This window comes from Pleurodeles waltl, chromosome 7 (assembly GCF_031143425.1).
Source record: "Pleurodeles waltl isolate 20211129_DDA chromosome 7, aPleWal1.hap1.20221129, whole genome shotgun sequence".
Lineage (NCBI taxonomy): Eukaryota > Metazoa > Chordata > Amphibia > Caudata > Salamandridae > Pleurodeles > Pleurodeles waltl.
In genome coordinates, this window is record NC_090446.1 from 426,915,605 (window position 1) to 426,938,240 (window position 22,636).

At 42.2% G+C, this 22,636-nt stretch overlaps 1 protein-coding gene across 5 annotated transcripts in view; it reads right to left on the reverse strand.

Moving 5' to 3' along the window:
• LAT (linker for activation of T cells) overlaps positions 1-22,636 on the reverse strand; it is a 697,198-nt gene that overhangs the window by 174,799 nt on the left and 499,763 nt on the right. For all 5 annotated transcript variants that reach the window (XM_069243937.1, XM_069243940.1, XM_069243936.1 and 2 more), the window contains one exon: positions 9,690-9,742. In XM_069243937.1, coding sequence (XP_069100038.1) covers positions 9,690-9,742 — 53 coding nt within the window. The remainder of the gene's footprint in view (positions 1-9,689; positions 9,743-22,636) is intronic.

Below are 22,636 nucleotides of genomic sequence, written 5' to 3' on the forward strand. Positions count from 1 at the left end.
GTATGTGGTGATGAGTGTGGTGAGTGTAGTGGTATGTTGTGTTTTGTGCGTGGATGTTGTGTGGGTGATGGTGTAGCGTGCCTCTGTGTGATGGGGTTCTCTATTCTGTGCTGTCTCTCTCTGGCCTTCTCTCTAATTTTGGGTCGTAGGGGTTTGTGGGTGATGTGGGTGTGTGTTTTATATTGTGTTGGGTGTGTGGGAGTGTTGTTTGTATGTGTATCAGGTGTGTGTATTTTGAATTGTCCAATGTGGCGGTGTTTTGGAGCTGTGTGTGTATTTTGAGCGCAGCGGTGTGTACCGCCAATGGAATACCGCGGTTGAAAGACCGCTGCGTGGATTCGTGGGTCGTAATAGCATGGGCGTGTTTCTGTTGACGTGGAGGTGGAGGATTTGTTTCCGCATGTTTATCGCTGACCTTTGGTGTGGCGGGATTGTGTGGGTGTCTGAATTTCTGCGGATTCCGTGATGTGTGTCATAATAGCTGTGGCGGGCTCCCGCCGCCGCCGCGGTGTGTTGGCGGTCTTCTGCACGGCGTTAAGCGCCTTATACCGCCAATGTTGTAATGACCCCCTCTATCTCTCATAGTTTAACATGGGGGCTGCCTTTAAATATCTTTTAAGTGCAGCTTTCCTTTGGCAGCAGATTGAGACATGAAGCTTGGGGTCTCTGAACTCACAATTTAAAAAATACATATTTTGGTAAAGTTGGTTTTCAGATTGTCAGTTTGAAAATGCCACTTTTAGAAAGTCAAACAGTTGGGCTGTTTTTGAATCTTCACTAGACAGTGACTCAAAGGAGCTGGGGTCTAGCCTGCATGCCCTGATGGGTCATCTGGGCTAAAGTGGAGGGAGGAGCTGACTCTCACACCTTAAAGGACTGTGCCTGCCCTCACACAATGCAGCCAACAACCCCCTGGTGTGTGTCTGGAGCCAGGCCTGGGCTAGGCAGGATCTTGTGAACAACACAGACTTTCATTTGAAGTTTGCCAACTTCAAAGGCAGAAAGGGGTAAGAGGAACCTCTGCCAAGGAGAAGAGCTGAAGAGCTGGAGGAGGAGTACTGCCCTTCTGCCTTAAAAGAGGACAAAGACTGGACTGTGTGGTATATTCCTGCTTGTGAAGTGTCTCCAAGGGCTTGGACTGAGTTTGCACCGTTTTGAAGTTTCAGGACCATCAATGACTTCCTCTGCCAGTATGAGGACTCTCTTGCTGACCTTCCTATCCTGCCAAGTTGTGCCCACTCCAGACCCTGGGTACTTGAAGGGTGAAGCTGGTGGAACCAAGACTGAAATCCACGTGCAGGAAAAATTCAATGCACCACCTGCAACACAGCTGTAAAAATAACACACCACCTGCATCGCGGCTGATAAATCGACGCACCATGTGCATCATGGCTAAGAAATCGACGCATAACATACATTGCGGTTGGAGAAACGATGCAACACCTGCTTGCGGCTGCTGAAATTGACACAAGCCCCACACAGCGTGGTTCCTGATCACCGTGCGGCCAGATTTCGCACGCATCATTGCTGGGAGTCAAAATCAACGTGAACCTGCCCAGATCCGAGGTGCCTATCCAGAAATTGATGCATCACTCTCTTGCAGGACAGAAAAACGAGGCATCGCCAATTGGATAAGAAAACGACATACGACCTCACTTGTGAGTAAGGAATCAACGCATCGCTGACTTTTCTGATGCACGCTTGCCTGTGAGGCTTTATTTTTGATGCAAACCAGGTACTTTGTGTAACATCAACGCATCCATTGTTTTTGATGGAGCAAGACTCTTTTTAATTTAAAAATTCATAACTTTACTTGTGTATGTTGGATTTTTGTCATTTTGGTATTGTTTGATTTAGATAAATATTGGCTATTTTTCTAAACCTGTGTTGTGTCCATGTTGTGGTGTTTACACCATATTAATGTTTGTGTTGGTACAAATACTTTACACATTGTCTCTGAGATAAGCCTGACTGCTTGTGCCAAGCTACCAAGGGTGTGAGCAGGGATTATCCTAGGTGTGTACCTCCATTACCCTGACTAGAGTGAGGGTCCCTGCTTGGACAGAGTGCCTACTGAGTGCCAACCAGAGACCCCATTTCTAACAGTTGCTCACCTCCATCTTGTGCGCCAAGCTTCTCTGTGCCATAAACAGCCCAGTGGGCAAGGGACGAAGAAGGTGGTGAGAACACAGAATTTCTGGTATTCTTGTAATTTTAAAAGTGCTTTTCCCCTATCCGTGACTGTTTAAATTTGCCTGTTGGTTTTCTACAAACTTGGGCCCAGATTTAAGAGGGTCTAGTGCCTCCTTGAGCCACATAAGCGTTATTCTTTTTTACTCTAATGTGGCCCAACAAGGCCAAAATCGCCACGCCAGGTTGACAAAGTGGTGCAATGCATGCATTGCACCACTTTGTAACCCCTTGTGCCACCTTATGCCTGTGCCAGGCATGATGTATGCACGGAGGGTGTTCTCCTGTTAGGAGGGCCAAAACAATGGCACAAAGAAATCCAAAAGATTTATTTGCACCATTTTTTTGCACCATTTTTAACGCCTACACAGGACAGGCGTTAAAAGGAGGCACACCATTATTTATAATGGGCTTCAATGTGCAAAGCACCAAACAAACTAGTGTCAAAAATATTGACGCTAATTCCCTAACTACCACCATGGTGCGCTGTATCTTAAATACGGCACACACATGTTGGAGTTAGGGAGGCGCTAAGGGAGACAAGAAAAGTGGAGCTGCATTGGATGCACATCCACGTTTCTTAACTGTGCCCCCTGGTACTTTTAAACTGCCATTTTGTTCTACCTGTGTCTGTATAAATGAATATCTTGTTTTTTCTGCACATTTTGTACTTTAAACTTCTGTTTTTGTTCTGTCCATGTCTGTTTAAATTTACCTCTTGGCTTTCTACAAACTTTGTACTTTTAAACTGCTGTTTTCTTCTACCCATGACTGTATAAATAACCCTCCAGGGTTTTCCACTATACTCTACTAGGCTTAACCCCTCCCCCTTTTACAAGGTTTAAAAAAGACAAAATACACCTCAGTGGCTAACCAGAGTGTGTTTAGGAGACTGCTTCATCTACTTTGTGGTTTTTAAACTGTGCTAGGAAAGTGGATGTAGCACTCGTTTTGGGCTTGAAAAAGTGATTAGTTTAAGTGCGCGAAAAGCGACAGCCTGTCCTTAAGGTCACTTGCCCCTTATATAGGTTTCTATTGGTTGTTGCATCTGTTTCTGTGATTGGTTGCTAGAGCCTGGATTTCTATTGGACTAAGGGCTTAGGCTTTCAGTGGCTGATTGTCTGTTTGGGCTAGGGTTCTAGGGTTTAGGTTAGGGTTCTGTTTGGTTAGGGTTAGGGTTATATTGGCCATTAGGGCATTTAAGCCTAGGGCTCAGGGTGTCTCAGCCCACGCGTAGAGGGTAAGGGTGCAAAGGACAAGGGCAGTTGCCTGTTTTGGCCTGTGTGAGCCAGGGCAGGCCTAACGCCTGAGATGCTGCCCTATTTTTCACTTTCCAACAATCACCTTAAGCCTTCCACATCCACAAACATCCAAACACATTATCAGCAAAAGCATTCTACTCACTAACAAACCTCATACAGATTTCAATGTCTCAACAACCACTACAAAACCCCACAAACTACACCTATACACCCTTCTACCCCAACTACAATACTATGGCACCTTCATTCTCACACAAAACACAACTCTGTCCTATACCATTAACAAATCCACACCTCACCAACACAACACAAAGCCACATTATACATAATTTTAATCCATCCAAACACACACTCCCTGTTCATACAAAACACCAGCTCTATCCCCTATCTACTTACAGATCCCTTTTTAACAAAACAAAACCAATACTCAAGCTTCCATCATATTATCCACCAAAACCCTCCTCCTCTTTTTCCAAAAACACACAACCAAACAATCGTTACACTCCACTACAGCACACATATTACCTCTTCCAGTGATCAAATATATTACAAAAACCCAGAACTTTTGTCCATCACCTCTTACACACCACATACACTCAAACATCACCACCCCTGGACAATTCAAATACCACTCACCAGCAGTACTTGACATAGAAATACTTCTCAGAAAAACACAACATCAATATCTCCTCTGGCTACTCCACAAAAACAAAACAAAACGCACACACCAGCACATCAAAATTACATACACTTTCATACTTTCCGTCACAAATTAGAAACATACACCCACTCCCTCCCTTATGACTACACAAATAACGCACATCCTAATCCATCTTTACTCCCAAATTCACTATCTTCACCAACACAAACAACAACAAATACACCAATACAACAACTCTCATTTACCCGACTCGTGTCCGTTGCACAATTTAGAGTCTTAGAATATGATCCACATGCTCCACCACCACCCCAACCTAAACAGACACAAACAAAATAAACAGCTTGCCACTCTTCACAACTTTGCATCCCCATGTCTATTACACAACATGCCTACTCTACAAAAACAACACAACTCACCATCTCAGTCTCAACCACCATCTCCACCACCGGCACATGCAGTCCCAACAAAATGCCTTCTAAGCTTGCTGAAGGAGAAACACAATATAAAAAAACCACACTATTGCGACCCTCTTACAGTTAATACCAGCACTAATGACACACCTGCCACAAGTTCAAGATATACTGCTCAGTATTCTACAAAACAGTCAGACCACCACCAAAACACAATCTCTAAACTGCCTACTAAAAAATTTTCGATCACCTTCTAAAAACAAGCACCATGTCTATGACCTACTCACTGACACACAACCTGACTTATTCTTCATAACAGAATCATGGCTGGGAGATTACATGGTTCCAGTGTTGCATGAAACTATTCTTCCAGGCTATCAAACCATCACACAAAACCGTATAGGCAAAAGAGGAGGTGGGCTAGCTGGTATATATCTGCAAAACAGACAACATTTCCATACAAGGTTGTGAGGCCCTCTTCACCAGATGCAACCCTACACCAACTTCCTCCTCCCCTACAGACCACCACCTTGCAATACAACATCCCCAGACATGTTTCTAGACATAATGTTAAATCTTATAACATTATCCTCCAACCTATGCATTCGTTGGGACCTAAACATTTGGTTTTACAAACCCAGTATGCCCCATCCAAAAACTATCATCACTAGTCTGGTCACAATGAACCTACATCAGATCGTAAACAATCCCACACACATCGCTGGACACATCATAGACGTCATTTTTGCAAATCCAGAACTAGTTACTTGTCAAAGGATTGCTCCAGTCACATGGCCAGATCACCCATTTGGTAGCTTTCCAACATAAAACACCACAAATCAACACTCCCAATGCCACATACTATGCATCCAACTATCAACATTGGAACAAACTAAATTTGAATACTTAGAAACACAACTAAAAGCTGGCACAGATCTACACACAATAAATTATGTTCAAAAACTTTATGAGTGGCTACAGGAAGCGTTTGATATCCTAATGCCACTAGGAACAAAAAAACAGGACAAACAAAAACAATCACTCTGGAGAAACACAGAACTGAAAAAAAGAAGAAAACAAAGCTAATCAGAAAGTTGCAATGAACCTGGCTCAAAACAAACAGCAATCAAAACAAATTTCCCCAAAGGAAACTTAACAGAATATACAAATCAACAATCAAAAAAACTAAAAAAGTACTTTTCAAACAGAATTCAAAATGCTAAGCTTGCAAATTAAGAATTGTATTAAATTCCCACCGAATTTCATAAACCTAAATGCATGGAAGGGACTCATCCCATTACGCAAGAATTCAAAGACAAACTGGCAAAACATTACACAACGGAAGCAGACTCATTGGACTCCTATTTAAAACAAAAAGAAAACCACCAGCACTAACCCATTTCCAAATATCCCCTCCAACAGTAGACCAACCTAGTCTATGCAGTCCTTGGAACAAATATCACAAAGTGAATTTATGGATCTGGTCGAAGCAAGCAGGCCTTGTGGCTGCCCTTCTGATCCTTGTCCACCACACTTTTTCAAGAACATTCTTTTATCTACCTCGGCTGCCACACCAGTCAGAAGAATCATCAATAATTCTTTAACTACAGGAATCTTTCCAGAAAACCTAAAAAAGGCATACATACACCCATTATTAAAGAAAACAAACCTGGACCCTCATGGCCTCAATAACTACAAATGGACCTTTCCTGAGAAAACTGATAGAAAAAGCAATGTTTCCCAGATGTCACAATTCAGTGAAGATAACTCCATACTTTCAGACTACTAAACTGGATTCCACCCAGGAAGAGGCACAAAATCTGCCCTCATCGTCATCTGGCATGACCTTAATAGCACAGTAGATTGCAATGAAATTGCTGCACTACTTCTCTTGGACATCTCAGCTACCTTTGACACAGTTGACCATAGCGCCCCTCAATAAAAAGCCGGCATAGAGGGCACTGCTTTCGACTGGATCACATCCTACCTTCAAAACAGAACAAATGTCATCCATACTCCCCCTTTCTCATCCAAACCATACCTCACAAAAGCAGGGGTCCCACAAGGTTCAGTCATCTCACCCATGCTTTCCAACATATTTATGAAGTCATTACTGGCAATAATCAATGAATTTCAGGTCACATGCTACAACTTTGCAGATGACACACAAATACTCCTTAAACTGAAATGCCCCAAAGACATTGGAAACTCACAAATCTTCAGTTGCCTCAGAGCCATTGATCAGTGGATGACATGAAGCCATCTCAAACTGAATGCTTCCAAAACCGAAAATACTTGCATGTGGCGATTGGAAAACTTATGAACCAGTCTGTGTCTAGCCTGACGATCTGGTACCACCTCCTAAAGTATTGAAGGAAGCAAGAAACCTTGGAATTACCATGGATTCAAAGTTAACAATGAATGCTCAAGTGGACAAATTATCAAGCTCAAGCTCAAATCACCATGAAACCTCTGTGACGCACCTTCTCCCACCAGGGATTTCCACACAAGGTCCAGGATACTGTCTCTTTTATACTGTCTTAACTGGATTACGCCAATGCCTTCTACCAGGGATCATCTCTATCTACTATGAAACGACGACAACAGATTCAGAACTCTGCGGCCAGACTACTCCTACATGTAAAGCAACAAGTCCACATCTCCCCTGCCTTGAGGGCCCTACATTGGCTACTGATTGCCAGAAGAGCCACCTTTAAGCTGCTTTGTATCACCTACAAAAGCAATACAAGGAACAGGACCACTTTTCGTCAGGAATAAAATCAGCAAATACATTCACTGAAGGAACCTCCGCTGAAGATTGGCACCTAGCCTCAATATCCCACCATGCAAGAGGAAAACAGTAGATGGTGCAACTTTCTCTGTTCAAGCAACCAAACTATGGAATTGTTTACCCCCAAATATAGGAAGATTATTCTTTCCTACATAACCACCATACTCAAACTGCAATGTACTGCATATCCTTGTGCTGTGCATGTAAACATGTATAATATGATAACATTTATATATCTAGACGTGTATTTCTTTAAACAAATATGCATAATAACTATGTTTTTTTTTTCTTTTGATATATACACCTCTTTAGACCTGCTTAACTAATGTATATATTACTTAGGGTTAAATATAATGATGCTTAACATGTTCATAGCTCATTGCATAGTTTCTATATATTTTGTTTTGATTAGATGCTTATGAGTCTGTTTTATTTATTTATCACAATAGGTAAATATCATCTTAACTATTTATCTACAAGCATTTCACTATTGAAATATTGAGGAAAAAACAAAAGTAATGTTATACAAAGTACAGAAATAAATTACCTTCAAATATCGCAACACTTGAATGTCAGTGTTTATGCAATACAATTTTAAATCTCAATATATTATCTTCCTTATACGTATATTCCCTTTCTATGTACTCATGCATCTATCTATGTATTATTTTAGCCGTACTGCACAAGAGAAAAAGAAATACCCTCTCCAATGCACTACTCTGTCTCACCCTAAACCTCTCTAAATCTATCGTCTGTCTCCACTCTCTGATTCATCCCAAATCTCATTCTACTACTATGATCTTTAAAATAACTCTTCCTAGACTCTTCCCTCCTCTATCCCTCCTGGTTCTCCCCAAACCTCAATGTACTACCACGATCTCCCAAACAACCCTATTAAATTTACCCTCATGTATCTCTCCTTTGACTCATCCTAAAATCATTTCACTACTATGATCTCCCTAATCCCTTTCTACAGACTCTTCCTTCCTCCATCTCTCCTTTAATCATTGCAAACCTCACCCTTCTACTATGATCTCCCAATTAACACTTTCTGGATTCTTCCCTCTTCTCTCCCTCCATTATTCTATTAAATCCAAATAACAGACTCACATGTCCACCGCTCAAATGAACTCATATTTCCCTATACTAAAAATAGCACTATACTTATATTTCCGTATATTAATCCACCACTAATCCTCTTGGGTTCCAGAGTAGCATGTTACTCGCTGAAAAGCACTTCGGCGCCTCATCAGGGGTAGTAAGCACTGTATAAATACACTTAGAATTACAATTTATTGTATTGTTAATTTTGATACTTTTATGGTGTTTTACCGAAATATTGAATTCAAGAAGAAGAATCGAAAGGCATTGTCCTTGCTTGCTTCATTGCATGATGTCGAGCGTTTGAAGCCCATCGTACCTTTGCTACACCATGAACATATAAGCATTTATCGAGTCTACTTATGACAACACCCTATTTCACACACTTCCCCTTTACTGTTTATCACTGTTGACCTGTGTTTTCCTTTAGAACTATTTGTCAGACACCGTGTGCAAAAGTAAACAATTGTAAAAGTATTTTCTTGAGATTAGAAAACCGGGATTGACTGCGGGGCCACTGAGAGTGAGGGCAGGATGTGACAGGTGCCCCAGCCTGCAAACCCAGACATCTTCCCGCAGACTCTGCGGTGAACGCCTTTGCCTCAAAATGCTCTGGCAGAGAGAACACTTTTACCGACGTTTATATGAAAGCTAGCATCACCTTGCATATGATGAATGGATTCTTCTGCATGATAACTCTGTTTAACATCAGTAATGTCAATATTCTTCCTATGCTGAGTATGTAATTATGAGCTAAAGTAGTGGAAAAGCACTTGGTGAAAGGCCAACCTTTGTTTCCTTGGGTGACTATGTGGGATGTGCGGCAGCATGGAAAGGGCCCTGCTCTACTCAGCGCTACCAACACTTAATATTACTAATAAATATCGGATGTTTTGTCTGCTGAGGAAACCAACGACTGGGTAAGCGGTGTCGTGGTAATTGACGTTACACCCTTGAAAGAAACACAGCTATATAGGTATATTTTTACCTGACCTTTAAAGCAAAACATAAAACAACTCAATTAGGGAGTCCAGGTATTTTTTCCCATCTGACAGGTATCAGCAGTGCAAGCTTTTCTCGCAAAAGAAAATGGGGACATTGCACTGTGCAGCATTGCTCATAAAGAAAAGGCTGAGCCCAGGCAGCAGTGCGACGTTCTCTCAAACAAAACAGGAACGACATAGGCAGCAGTGAATCTGCAGCACTACATCTCCCATGAAACAAGTAATAGAAGGTAGCAAGAGGCAGAGGGTGAGCCGAGGCATTTCTCTTACAGTTCGAGGATCTCAAGACCGTGAAACTCGAGTGGGACGTTTCCCCAGGGGGCCTGGAAGAGAAGAGAATACCATTATTAGACCCCACGAGGAACAGGCCAAATCCAATGTGAATGCGACTCTTGATTCTTCAGTGCAATAGTTGAAAGGAGTGACTGACAGTACATTCAACATCCACACAGTTGAAGATATAGAATCTGCATGTTAAGAACAATCAATCCTTTCATACAGGCATCTCTATCACAATGCCCACCAATTGCACAACAGAGTGGCCACCATCACAGAGGTAGCAAATACAGCCCAAGCATAGGATTGCCAAACAGCAGATAAGCTTCGAGCAGCAGCAGCCAAACAAACGCCATGTAAACAACAGGGACAATGCCCAAAACCACAAGGCAGACTCACCTGTAAGAGGAACCAAAAACGGAAAAAACATGTAAGGTTTTGGAATGGGTCGACTACTATTTGAGTCTGGTCACATTACAGGCTTGATTTACAGTGTTTGGAAGATGTCTGTATATCCGTCAGGCTGACAGAGTAAATCACTCAAAATCACTCTGTAGCCCAGACGGACGTCACTCCCCTAAATCTAGTGACCTTAACATTGGCAGGAACCACTGTGATTGCGGTTTCTCATAATATTGTAACAGTTTGACAGACAGCTCTGTGAAACTTGACAACTGTCTGTCATACATTTACATAGTTTACTTTTTTTTTAAACATACTCCTAAATCAGGAGTTTGTTTTGCAAAAAAGTAAAACTAATAACCCCCACACCACAGGAGTGTCCTCCCATGGTGAGGGTGACACTTTTATTTTTTATTGTCCGCCGCTACCAGGTTTTACCTTGTGGTGACTGAATTCAACAGCCCACTCTAAACTGGACAGGCGGTGGGATAGCTAACCCTCGGTGACCTGTACTGAGCCGGGCTGTCTGAGGTGTATGAGTAAGAGCAACAAAGCCGGAGTAGGATGTATTGTCGACATTCTTAAAGTCTACCTAGCCCCAAATCAGGTGGGTGGACTGTGAGTTTGGTAGAGAGGATACTCTGTTGTTGTTATAACCGAGTACCCTATCCGCCAAACTCTTAATCACCCACAATGTTTGTACATTTAGCTGTACGTGACAATAAACAAAATTAGAAGATAATGCAATCATAGGTGTTCTATAGTGAGCCTGTAAGTATTACAGAAAAAGGATAGGAATTATGTTGAAAAACTGTTGACTTTTGGACGTGATAAATACCTTGAGAGCTTGATGTTAATCCAAACAAAATCCGAACGCATATTGTGGTTTTATTTCTTGGATTGTAATGATGTGAATCTGAGTATACTTGTTTTGATGTAAAGAAGGCTTAGTTGCATTTGATTTTAATAATGATTTGCAGTATGTTATATTGTTTTCTGAATATAGTATTGTGTTGAGCATGGGATTTATTCTAACCTGAAAAATGTTTCCTCTTGGTAATTAAATTATATTTAAATGTTATGCTTAGGACTAAACAATATTTTGCTGGTCGAATTAGTTTCTAATTGTGAGTTTAGCCATTATTCTTAGGAACCCTGCTGCTGTAGATTGTTGCCCGCTACCTTTTCCAAATATTTCTATAATGCCCTTCAAGAAAGAAGAAAAATATTATAAAAGGGATCTGTATTTGTATAACTGGGTTGTTTTGCTGTTAAGGCCTAACGACCTAGATATCAATCCCTTACATACGCTCAGCCCACAGCCTTTAAATACAGACTCACAAGTGGGGTTGTTCTGCACACAGTTGATATAAATAGAGTGACGGATCTCTGCTGCTGTCTCCTTGGAGTTGAAGAGAAAGAATAAGGATGTTTTAATGCATCCTAAGAGTTGATTTACAAGGATCCAGCCAACCTGATAGCTTCTGATCTCACAATCCCATGTCCATACAGTAGAGAGGGTGGGGTTAGAGCAAGGATCCTGTTGACTTGGCTACCCAAACTGCCTTCATTTGGAGTCCTTTTGAGCACTGCAAGCATGCCTTGAAAGGTCTATACACGTTAGCTACTACCCACAAATGGTGCTACGCATACCTTAGGAGCATTATGGTCACCCAATGCCAAGTTATATTTGTCTATTTAGATTCACAGGATATAAACATCACAATACATATAAGCAATCATTAAAATACCTTACATTATTTGCATTATTTATAAACTTCAGTTTTTTAGAAGCTTTCCTCAAAAATGATGTGGCCCCAGGTGGGCTGACTTGCATCATGATGGCATCTTGAGTAATAGTTTGTGAGGAAGTGCAATGTCCGTAGACGGGCATGGAGCAGAGGAGCCCTGGCAGATGCAGTCTGACCACTAAATCCAAAGTGTTACCAAAGTGTTACCAATGGACCTATGAAACAATTGTGTAGATGGAACGAGGCGGCTTCCACATTGGCTGAATGGACCCCCTGATCAGTAGAGCTGAGGTGGTCATGGAGGCAGCCCTTTTCTTTTTCTTTGAGAGTGAGACCTTTACAAAAATGACCAGACCCACTGTGAGGCTGTAGAGAAGACCTTGCATCCCATATCTCATCTACAGGCTGTTTTATTAAGGGGAGGAGAAACTTCATGTAACCACAATGTGGTGTTAGCAAACTAGGGCATATCGTCGACCAACCCATGGCCACAGTGGTGTACCTGTAGCAACAATTCCCTCATACTGCATGAAAAGCTGACACTCTAAGATAGGAGAGGGAGCACCTGCCCTCTGCCCCCACCAAGATGACCCTGAACTTTTCCTGTGGACTCATCGTACAGTGTGCTCAGGCTTTGAGACACTATGATTAACCCACAGGCCCAGAAAATCCAGCTGTTATTCATACCCCAGATAGAAGGAAATTTCATGTTAGAAACATTGGAAACCATGATGACTTCACACTCTGAAAAGTTTTATACCATCCTGCAGGACATACTGGACACAAAGACTGTCCTTGAAACTAAAATAGATACAGTTGCAGTGGAAGTCGATCTACTGAGGGCATACAACAAGTAACTTAAAGACACCTCATAAGAAGATATGTGTAGCTGGCCTTCCCAAGCAAGCTGAGGGAGGTGTGGCAGAGGCATTTTTAGAGGGCTGGCTAATTGATAACATCCACAGTTGGCACCCTGCAAGTTCTTTGTTGTGGAAAGGGCATACAGGTTCCCCGGGCTGCCCTCCGTACCAGGGACTGCTCCTAGTCCAATGGTAGCACGCTTGCTAGAGTCCCAAGACAGAAACAGGTGGCCCGAGAACATAGCTCGTGGCTGATGGACAAACATAAGATTAATGTGGTTCCGACTCTACGGTCATAGTTCAATGGCAACGGAGGTCCTTTTTAGAGATGAAACTCTTACTACGTACATTACACTGACACCACATTCAATATGCTCTAGTGTACCCTGCAAAACCGAGGGTAGTATTGGATGGCTGCACGCACATTTTCATTACAGCAAACGAGGCCTGGGCATGGATTGAATCAAATAGATTTGCATGAGTAGCACATAAGACTGAACCGAGTGGAGGTGCTGACAGACGTCGTTTTCAATGTCAGAAGATAATTTGCACCACAGGCACAAGAAAGGAACAAGCAGCACGCGGTTAAGCACGAGTTGTAGCACATGTTGCCTGTCTCCAGGATTCAGACAAGGTCACTGTAAGCAGTGACGGTGGCCAGGCCAGTGCTGAAAGTGGCTCTGAACCTGTGTCTGAAGAGAGGTCCCACCACTAGAGGCCACTAGTGACTCCAATGACTGCTGAGTATATAACGTGGCATGTTTGTCCATGTTTCATCGAGAATACCTAGGCTGCATGCTTTGATATACACAGTGCAAGTAGACCATGACATTATACATTATAGGAGATAAAGAAAGTAAAGATATACATTATAGATAGGGGTTGCCATGCCAGGTCATGCCCATGGGCATGGGGAGGGGGAGACGCATAGTAGGAGTTTCACTAAGAATAATTCTGTGTATCACACACTCGAATTTGTCCAACAAGACATGATTGATGATGTTTGGTTAATTGTTAATTGTTTTGGTGAGGGGGAATCTTATCACCATGAGGAGGGGTTTATGACTCAATTATGGATAACTTACTTATGACAGAATTAAAAGGAGTTGAAAAAATGCTCAGTGCCAGAAGGGAACAAGGACAGGCATGGCAGCTCATGGGCAAGATAGCCAAGACGTAAAGGGTAAGGCCACTCTATGATGTGGCCACTAACGCTTTGAGGCCTATAGTTAATGTGGTATTCTGGATGCAACAGCTTTGGTACCTTATCAATGTAAATGTGTTACTTGGATTGGGAGAGACCTGGGTTCACCCGACAAACACGCCTTAAGTGCTGCAGCGCAAATATTGTTTGTCTCCAGGAAACCCCCCTCAATGTAATGGCAGTAGCAAGATTGGGAAACAATTTAGAGGAATAATGATAAATACCACTTAGTTTGCACACTCCAGGGCACATTGGTATGCAGAACAACAGGAGTGCCTTTTAGCCTGTGATCGCAATGGGTGAACATAAAGCTCGATGCATAATACTTGAGGGGCAGCTGGCTAGGTCTGACCTCTTAAATGCAAGCCTATACTCACCTAATCATGGCCAATCATAGTTCTTTGATTCCTTGACCACAGTGATGGCTTGATCTTCAGACATCCCTGGGTTATGGAGGGGGGGTGATTATAATACAGTGTCAGGAATAACAAAGGACAGGTTCCTTGCTCCTCTCCACGGGGCAGTGGCCAGGACGGCAACAAGAGATTTGTAACATGGAGGGGACATTGATGACTATTTGATGCCTGGAGACAGCTGAGCCCCAACACTCTGGGGTCCACAAGATTCATACAAGACAGGGCATGTTCTTATTTGACAAGCCCATAGGGCATATTATCATCTGTACAGAACATTCAAGGCATACTGAGTCCCTTGTTTCTTGTTCTGTTTTTTATTATGCATTTGTTTATCTTGTACAAACATCTACAGCAACCAACATGAGGCACAGTGCATGATATCGGACAGTTGTTGAACATTTATACAATTACCACACACATGATGCATGATTCTGTTAAGGCCCTGACATGAGACTCATGAATAACAGTGATGGGAGACCATGTCACCCATTAAGGATATGAGTGAAAGTCATGAACTGTAAAGTGAGTCCAGCTGGTGCGGGGCAGAGCGTTGCCATGGCAATCAACTGGAGGGTAGCATATTAGGAGCCAATGTGTATCAGTTGCCTCTATAGTTATGGCCGACTGTTACGACGTTATGGTGTTTATCTGGATATGGGGGAGGCAGGTCCGCTTTCAGTAGACCTCATATATCCTTGGGGCGGAAGCCGAGTGGGAACTGTTGCCCGTATTCCTCCAATTGTTCTTGACAGTATGTGGCGTCCCGCACCCAGGCCGCTTTAGTGGGGGAAGGGCGTCCACCTCAGTGAATGGCCACTCTTCCTTTGGCCAATAAGAGTAGCATGGCAATGAGATGCCTCCGTTCGGCTGGCACCGGCTTCACGTATCCCAGTAGTGCAGTTAGCGGCATTTTCGGGGGGTTGTGGTCTGTAATGGCCTGGATAGTATCAAAAACTGTTTCCCAGAATGACAATCCCTATTCTGGGTGGAGGACAGAGGCCTGGTCATTGCCACATCTAGGACATGTCGCTTCAGCACGCAATCCTATCTTAAAGAGTTGTACAGGGCTTTTATAGAGTTGGTACACGTATTTAAAATGGATGAGGCGTAGTCTGTAGTTAGGGGAGAGGTGACTAGGTTGGCCACAGCAGTAGTCCCATTGTTCATTTGTTAGTGGAGAGGAAAAGTCTGCATCCCAACGTGCGCACGCCCCGAGCATCAAAAGCGGAAGAGCAGCCTGGGAGGAGGCGTATAGGTGAGTGTTCAGCTGTTTAGGGATCAGGGCGTTGAGGATAGTCTCTAGTGGTGACATTGTAAGTCGTACTGCGGGAAAAGTGGGGTGTATATCCCTACATGTCGCTTGGAGCTGGTAGTATAGCCAAACATCTAGTGGTGAATGTTGTGCTCCCTCCATCTCGGGTAATTGTGATATGAAGTGGCCTTCAGGGTATATATGTGCAAAGTTAAAGAGTTTGAGTTTGCTGGCACACTCCCTGGACCCGCGCTCCTGCAGGGGTGGGAGCAATGGATTCTCAAGGATAGGTATGGAAGGTGCATATAGTAGGGGCATGCCAGCTTTCTTACGTATGCCTTCCAAAGCCCACCTCACGCAGGCAACCGTATATATTTCGTTCCTGGGTGCCTTTTTAGGAATAAACAAAGCTGTCTGGAGGTGGCAAGGTGCAGCCCTATCGCGTCTATTGCTGTATGTGGTTAGTAGGGGGTCAGGAGTACCCAAAACTGGAGAAATTGTGAGTGTGCGCAATAGGTATACAGGGACTTATTCAGCACCCCCAGACCTCCCTTAGAGGGCTGTTGAGTGAGCAGATCTCAAGACACTCTGGGCTGTTTGCCGGCCCAAATCAGAGAGCACAAATTAGATTTTGAGCGTTTGAGGAAGTTGACAGTCAAAGGGCGGTGTTTGTTGAGAAACAAATAGAGAAATTTAGGAGGGACCACCATCTTAACCAAAGAAATGCAGCCCATAAGGGACAGCGGGAGGCGCGACCAACACGGAATTCTGTCCTCTAGCCAAATCATTGCCCCACAAACTCAACCCCGTAACTACGCCAGATGCCCAGGTAACGGACCGGTTGCATCGCCCACTGAAGATGAAAACTCAAGGTGGAAGGGCAGGGTCCCCTCCATTAGGGGGAGAAGTGTAGATTTTCCCCAGTTTGTCTGCACCGTGAGTGCCCCCAGAAATGAATCACCACCTGTATCATAAGGGATACGTTGGTATGTGGGTCATAGGTATAGAGCACTATCATCAGCAGAAAGGGAGACAACCAGGGCTCTGGAAGTGAGGCCAATTCCCCTGTTTGCATGATGCTGTCAGAGGCGTGCTGCCAACGGCTCCATCGCCACCGCGAACAGCAGCAGCGACAGTGGGTAGCCATGTCTGGTTCACTGGGTGATCCGAAAGGGTTCTGAGACGGTGCCATTTATACGCACCCTGGCTGTATGGAGGGTGGAAAGAAGGCGAACATGTTTTATAAATGTAGGACTTAGTCCGATTCTTGCCAGTAGGGGGAATAGGTACACCCATTCCAATGTGTCGAAAGCCTTAGTGGTATCTAATAGGGCCTCTGTGGCCTGGACATGTGGAGCCCAGTAGTGCATGATGGCGAAAATAGTACATTAGTTATGAGACGTTGACCTGCCCGGAATAAAACCAGCCCGATCCGGGCGGATAATGGTGGGCAACAGGGGCAATAAGCGATTGGCCAGAATTTTGGCAAAGATTTTATTATCTACGTTGATTAGGGAAAGGGGTCGATAATATACGCAATTAACTGCTGGCATGTCCGGCTTGAGAAGGGTGATTATCATAGCTTCTCACAGGGAGCCCGGGAGGTGCCCCCGCAACAGAGAATCCTGGTACATAGCCAGGTGGCACGTGGCAAGTATTTGGGCATATTCTTTATAGAAAAGGGCAGTGAGACCATCTGCACCAGGGGCCTTATCGCCCAGGAGCCAAGCAATCACAGTTATTATTTCCTCTGTGGTGACGGGGGAACCTAAATAGGCATGCTGAGCCTGACTTAACCACACCTGTTGTATCAAGTCAAAATATGTGAGGAGGTCTGGTTCCTCTGTCACCAGTGTTGCTTGTTATAGTGTCTCATAGAAATAGGAGAATACTTGCGCTATCTCACGTGTGGTACACAATCCCTTGTTGATGACGGTCCAGTGGGGTGGACTGATTCCAGTGATATTCATCTGGAGACTGCAGTTTGAGGCACTAGAAGACGCTCCCTTCCAGCACACAATCAGCAAATGTATTAATCAGTTCTTCATTCAAAATCAAGGCACCACACAGGACCCGATGGTATGCTTTTAAAGAGATCCTCAGAGGCCTGTGCATAAATAATGCATATGGGGTCAAACTAATGGTGAGGAGAGAAATATTGGACTTCAAAGTCTTAAAACAAGATCTGCAGGATCTTGAACAATGTACTGTTCTTAATTCACACAGACGTGAGGACCTGGCAGCAGCAGAAGCTTAATATCATGGATTACTGAATAAATTCAAGAAGATTAACTACAAACAATAAATAGCACAACCACACAGGTAACGGGACAAAGCAGGCCAGTTACTAGCATGGCTGGTCTGAATCAACTCTGACAAGTGATCTATGTGTTTTATCTGTTCATGTACAGGTTCTATAGTCCCTATGCAGACTGAAATACAACAAACATTTGTTATCTATTATACCGACTAGTAGACCCTTCCCAACCCGCCATGTTGAGATGCAACATATACCTGACTACCTACAACAAATCCCTGTGGTCCAACTGACAAGATAGGAAACAGACATGCTTGAGAACATGCTACACACCATTATGCAATAGACCAACTAGCATGGGGTAAAACCACAGGGTCCAAAGGTCTCCCATCAGAATTGACTCGACTTCACACAGGTTACTGGAATTGTATAAAACAGCTTACAAGCAAGAGATCTTGTCTGAGTCCACCTGAGAAGACGGGATCAATTAGATGATCGGTTTTATAGGACACTATCTATATGAAACACTGAATATAAGGTTCTAGGGAAGGTTGTAGCAAATAGACTGATACTACTCATGCCCATACCGGTACACCCTGATCAAAGTGGGTTTATCCCAAATCAGAACACCCATGTTAACCTCCTTTATTTGAGAGACCCAACAAGCAGTTTTTTAAATAAACATAATGAAAGTTATAGATGATTTGATACAATGTTTGGGCTGAGGATGAACTCAAGCAAGTCTCTCCTTTTCCTGATACACTCATCCAGTAGCATTCTTGATGGGAGGAGAATCAGGCTCAACTGAAACGGGACCCAATAAAATTCAACTGCCTCGGGAGTCCAACTGTTTCACACAGGCACACAAATAATAGTTGGAAGTACAATCGAGCAATAAAGGGGATGAGACAGTTTGTTTCCTTTAGGTGCAGACTTTCTCTCTCACCCTTGGGGTGTGTAGCAATAATAAATATGTTCATACTCCCTAGACAGTTGTACTATTTTATTGCACTCCCCATAGTACTGAATACGGTCTTCTTCAGAGAGCTGCGAGGGTTGTTGTCAGGACGGCTGTGGGTGCTGCACCGAAATGATTGGTCACTTGTAAATCAATTACACCACTTAGAGAGGGAGTTTTGAGTGTCCCCAATCCGGAGAGATATTAGGTAATTGGGCAAAATATTGAATAATAATAACTATTGTGAAACCAAAATATTGTGTCAAGAATATAGTGATGACAAAACTATCATGGAACGCAATATTGAACGTGAGAATAAAGTTTTAAGTGTTGTTTTTAATATTGTTGAAAATATGATCATTTAGAAAAAATCAATGTGTTGTATAGAATATCGTTTGTTGGTGTTATTCTATATGCATTTTAATGTAGTGTTTAATTTGATGTGCTTTGCATATTTTCTAATTACTGTGTTTAGTAAAATAATTTATTAATTTTGAAAATTGTGAATTTTTAATTTTCAGTTTTATTGATCTGTAAAATTATTGCATATGTTATCTTTTGAGTATCAGGATGCTGGGTTGTTAGGGGATAAGGTCGGGGACATTTTTAAAAAGTGAACATGTTATTTCAAATGTAGTGTTTATTTTTTAAAGATATGCACATCAATATTATACAATCGTGAACACTATTTTTTTAAATTACTAACATAACAAAAATATTTAATAATTATTTTGAATGTAATGATAAATTAGGTTAACTATGACAAAATGTTATTATTATATTGTAAATATCAAATTATTCATTTAATTAAAACAGGTTGGAAAATATATATATTGTTTTGATTTCAGTTGTATATTGCACACAGTTATGTAACTTTACTTTTATTACATATTTTAATCTATTAAAAACATTGCTATTAAACATTGGCTTGATATTTTTGAATATTTGTTATGTTCTCTTTAAATATTGAAAATTATACTTTCGTTGTTATTGTTTCCAAAATCTTTTTGTTTAAAATTTTTAGATTTTACTTAAAATATTCTAATTGATGTGAAATTAACGTATGGCAATATAATAAATATGCATTATTTACGATGGTTTAAGATTTGTTTTTGTATATGTACATGTTGTAGTTTAAAAAAAATATATATCAAAAGGTTTTTTTATGGCAATTTTATTATTTCAATCCAGTTCAGTAACACCTGTATTCGATTTTCAAAAGAACATAAAAGTAACATACAGTACATATTCAACTAATAATAAACGACAAACAAGTAAAAAAACAATAATAACAGACATCACCAGAAGCCACAGTATCATAAAAGACTCATCAGGATAAAAGAATATGTCAAACATGATCGCAAACGGAAACCCTTATTTATCTTGTGGAGACAAAATCTTATACAGACATTTTTAGAGCTCTTGATAGAAATCCAGACACATATGAACAAATGGTTGAAGTTGATAAAAACTACAAATATAATCAGGTCTTGCCTGTCTAACGCATGGACAGCAGGAGCAGCCTAATGAAATTGTGCCTAAGTATCTAACATTTTGGACAGATAAAAATGAAGTGCAATATATCACAGGCAGAGATGCTGTCACACTCATACAAAGGGGGATTTGACTTCTTAAACCAGCAGCCCTTAGGGTACAGCAGCTAATGGAACATGTCCAGTCTAAAGTATGTTAACAACCATCAGTGATGACTGGATGTTACCAGAGTAAGATAAACTGATATACAGAATAAAAAGAAAAGAGCAAAAATGCTTACCTGGTGGACTCCTCTCCTCAAATTAAAATACTTGGTGCATTCACCATTATGCCTATATCTTGTTGATCCCATTAAACCATCATGTACGTTTTCTCAGAAAGGCAACAAGTGCAGTTTCTACCGTCATGGACCCCCACTCTGCCCAGAGCTTAGTTCTATACACTCTGTCAGATATAGAGCTGAGGATCATGAAAACCAAATGCATCAGAATCTTTTTTTGCTTTCATTGGCCTAGCTAGTGAGACATTCCATGATCATCTGAACAGTTATTTTGACTTCTGTATTCACCAAAGAAATGTGTCTGAAGAAGGTAGTGTCAGATCTTTTGCCCTTCCTGAAAATGGGTGCAATACTGAGTGGCACCATCCAGAAGGTATGGAGTCACGGAGTACAGCATTTTTGTGCTGTGTCACAGTGGGTGCCCAGAGATCGGTCACATGGACCCCATCCAGGCCCGGCACCTTCCCTGATGGCAGGAATATAATGACTTCCCTGACTTCTTCCCACTGTACTACCAGCCTCATAGCTGACTGCACTTACATAATTGGAAGATCAGAGCCCTCAGAATCATACAGGGTTGAAAAAAGATCAGTCCATGCCTGTGCAGAGAAGAATGCGGCCTGGACTGCAGCCTGTGTTGACCTAAACAGGGTGTGATTGATGATCCTCCAAAATGCAGCACTATCCCACAATTCACTAGCCATCTGAAGACTCTCCCACATTTCCTTTCTTTTTAAGCCATTCTTCCTGTCCTTCACTACCATGCAGAAGGTGGCCCTAGCCTTAGTCACATCACCACTTTCCCGAGTTTTTTTTTTTTTTTAGAGCTGCCAGAACACTTTATGGGCTCTGGGACAGAACTTATCAAACCACCTGCATGGGGGAGGAGGCAAAGCAACTCCTGTTTTAGTGATGGCGGTCTTATTATATCCTAACGAAGAGGGAGAAGGAGGATTGTCAGGACTGAGTCCATGCTCCTTAGAGACTATATAATTTTACAAAAAGGCCCAGCCCAAAGGAACTTCCACAGGGTCGAAAAAAGGGTTTTTTCGGACCCCAGGGAGGTGAGAATTAGGCAGAAAGCAGGAGTGTTGTTTTGATGAATGTGTGACTACAAGAACAAACCCCTCCCGGAGGATCTATAATGCAAAAGTGTAGAGACTGAAAGGTTTTCCAGAAGGACATCATTACCAATGGGTATTACTTTACTTTAGTTGTATGTACCACATCAAACCACAGAGCATTTAATGTTAGGGTTTTCACTAGTGGAGGTTAATCAAGGAGTGACACTAGGGAGTCCACCTTGGTCTTGAAGAGGAGTCTAAGGGTAAACCCCTAAACATGTAGACCACTTAGGAGGTAATGTACATAATATACCCCTCCTCCAACACCACTCTTTTAACCATACCACCCCGGTGAGACATATTAAATTAGTAATACCATCCAGAGGCAGGTACTTTTAACCCACCAAAGACCCCACCACTCCTATCCCTCTTAGTATTCACATTGATGAAACTATAACAGCGCTCCCACGTATTCCGTTGGTCGAAGCATGCCTCTTTCAACAGAGCAGGAGGAAACCCAAAGATGAAGCATGCCACCAAGGGGTAACCCTGGTGGGTGATGGTTTTTCACACAAAAAAATTATTTTCCACCCTGTGGAAGTTCCTTTGGGCTGGGCCTTCTTTTTAAATTATAAAAGGTCCTAATACATGGACACAATGAGCCAAATGAGGAAAGAATGTGGTCACCGGATGCATCCACATCAAGACAAGTTTAAAAATCTGAATGACAGGTAGAGAACATATAGTTCTGGCCCATTTTACTCTAAGGTCCTGGTCCTTAGTAATGATACGGTCAATATACAGATGGGTAGGACCTGCCAGGTTTGGATCACACTAAAAAATAAGTAAATAAATAAACTTAATTGTGAGGAAAATAAGCCAGCAAAAACAAAAATGAAATTGATTATGGACCCTGCCCCCATGCCTTTAAAGGTAGATGCTCTCTCTTCAGCAATCATTTCTTTCTTATTAAACACATTAACCAAGTTAAAATCTAATATCA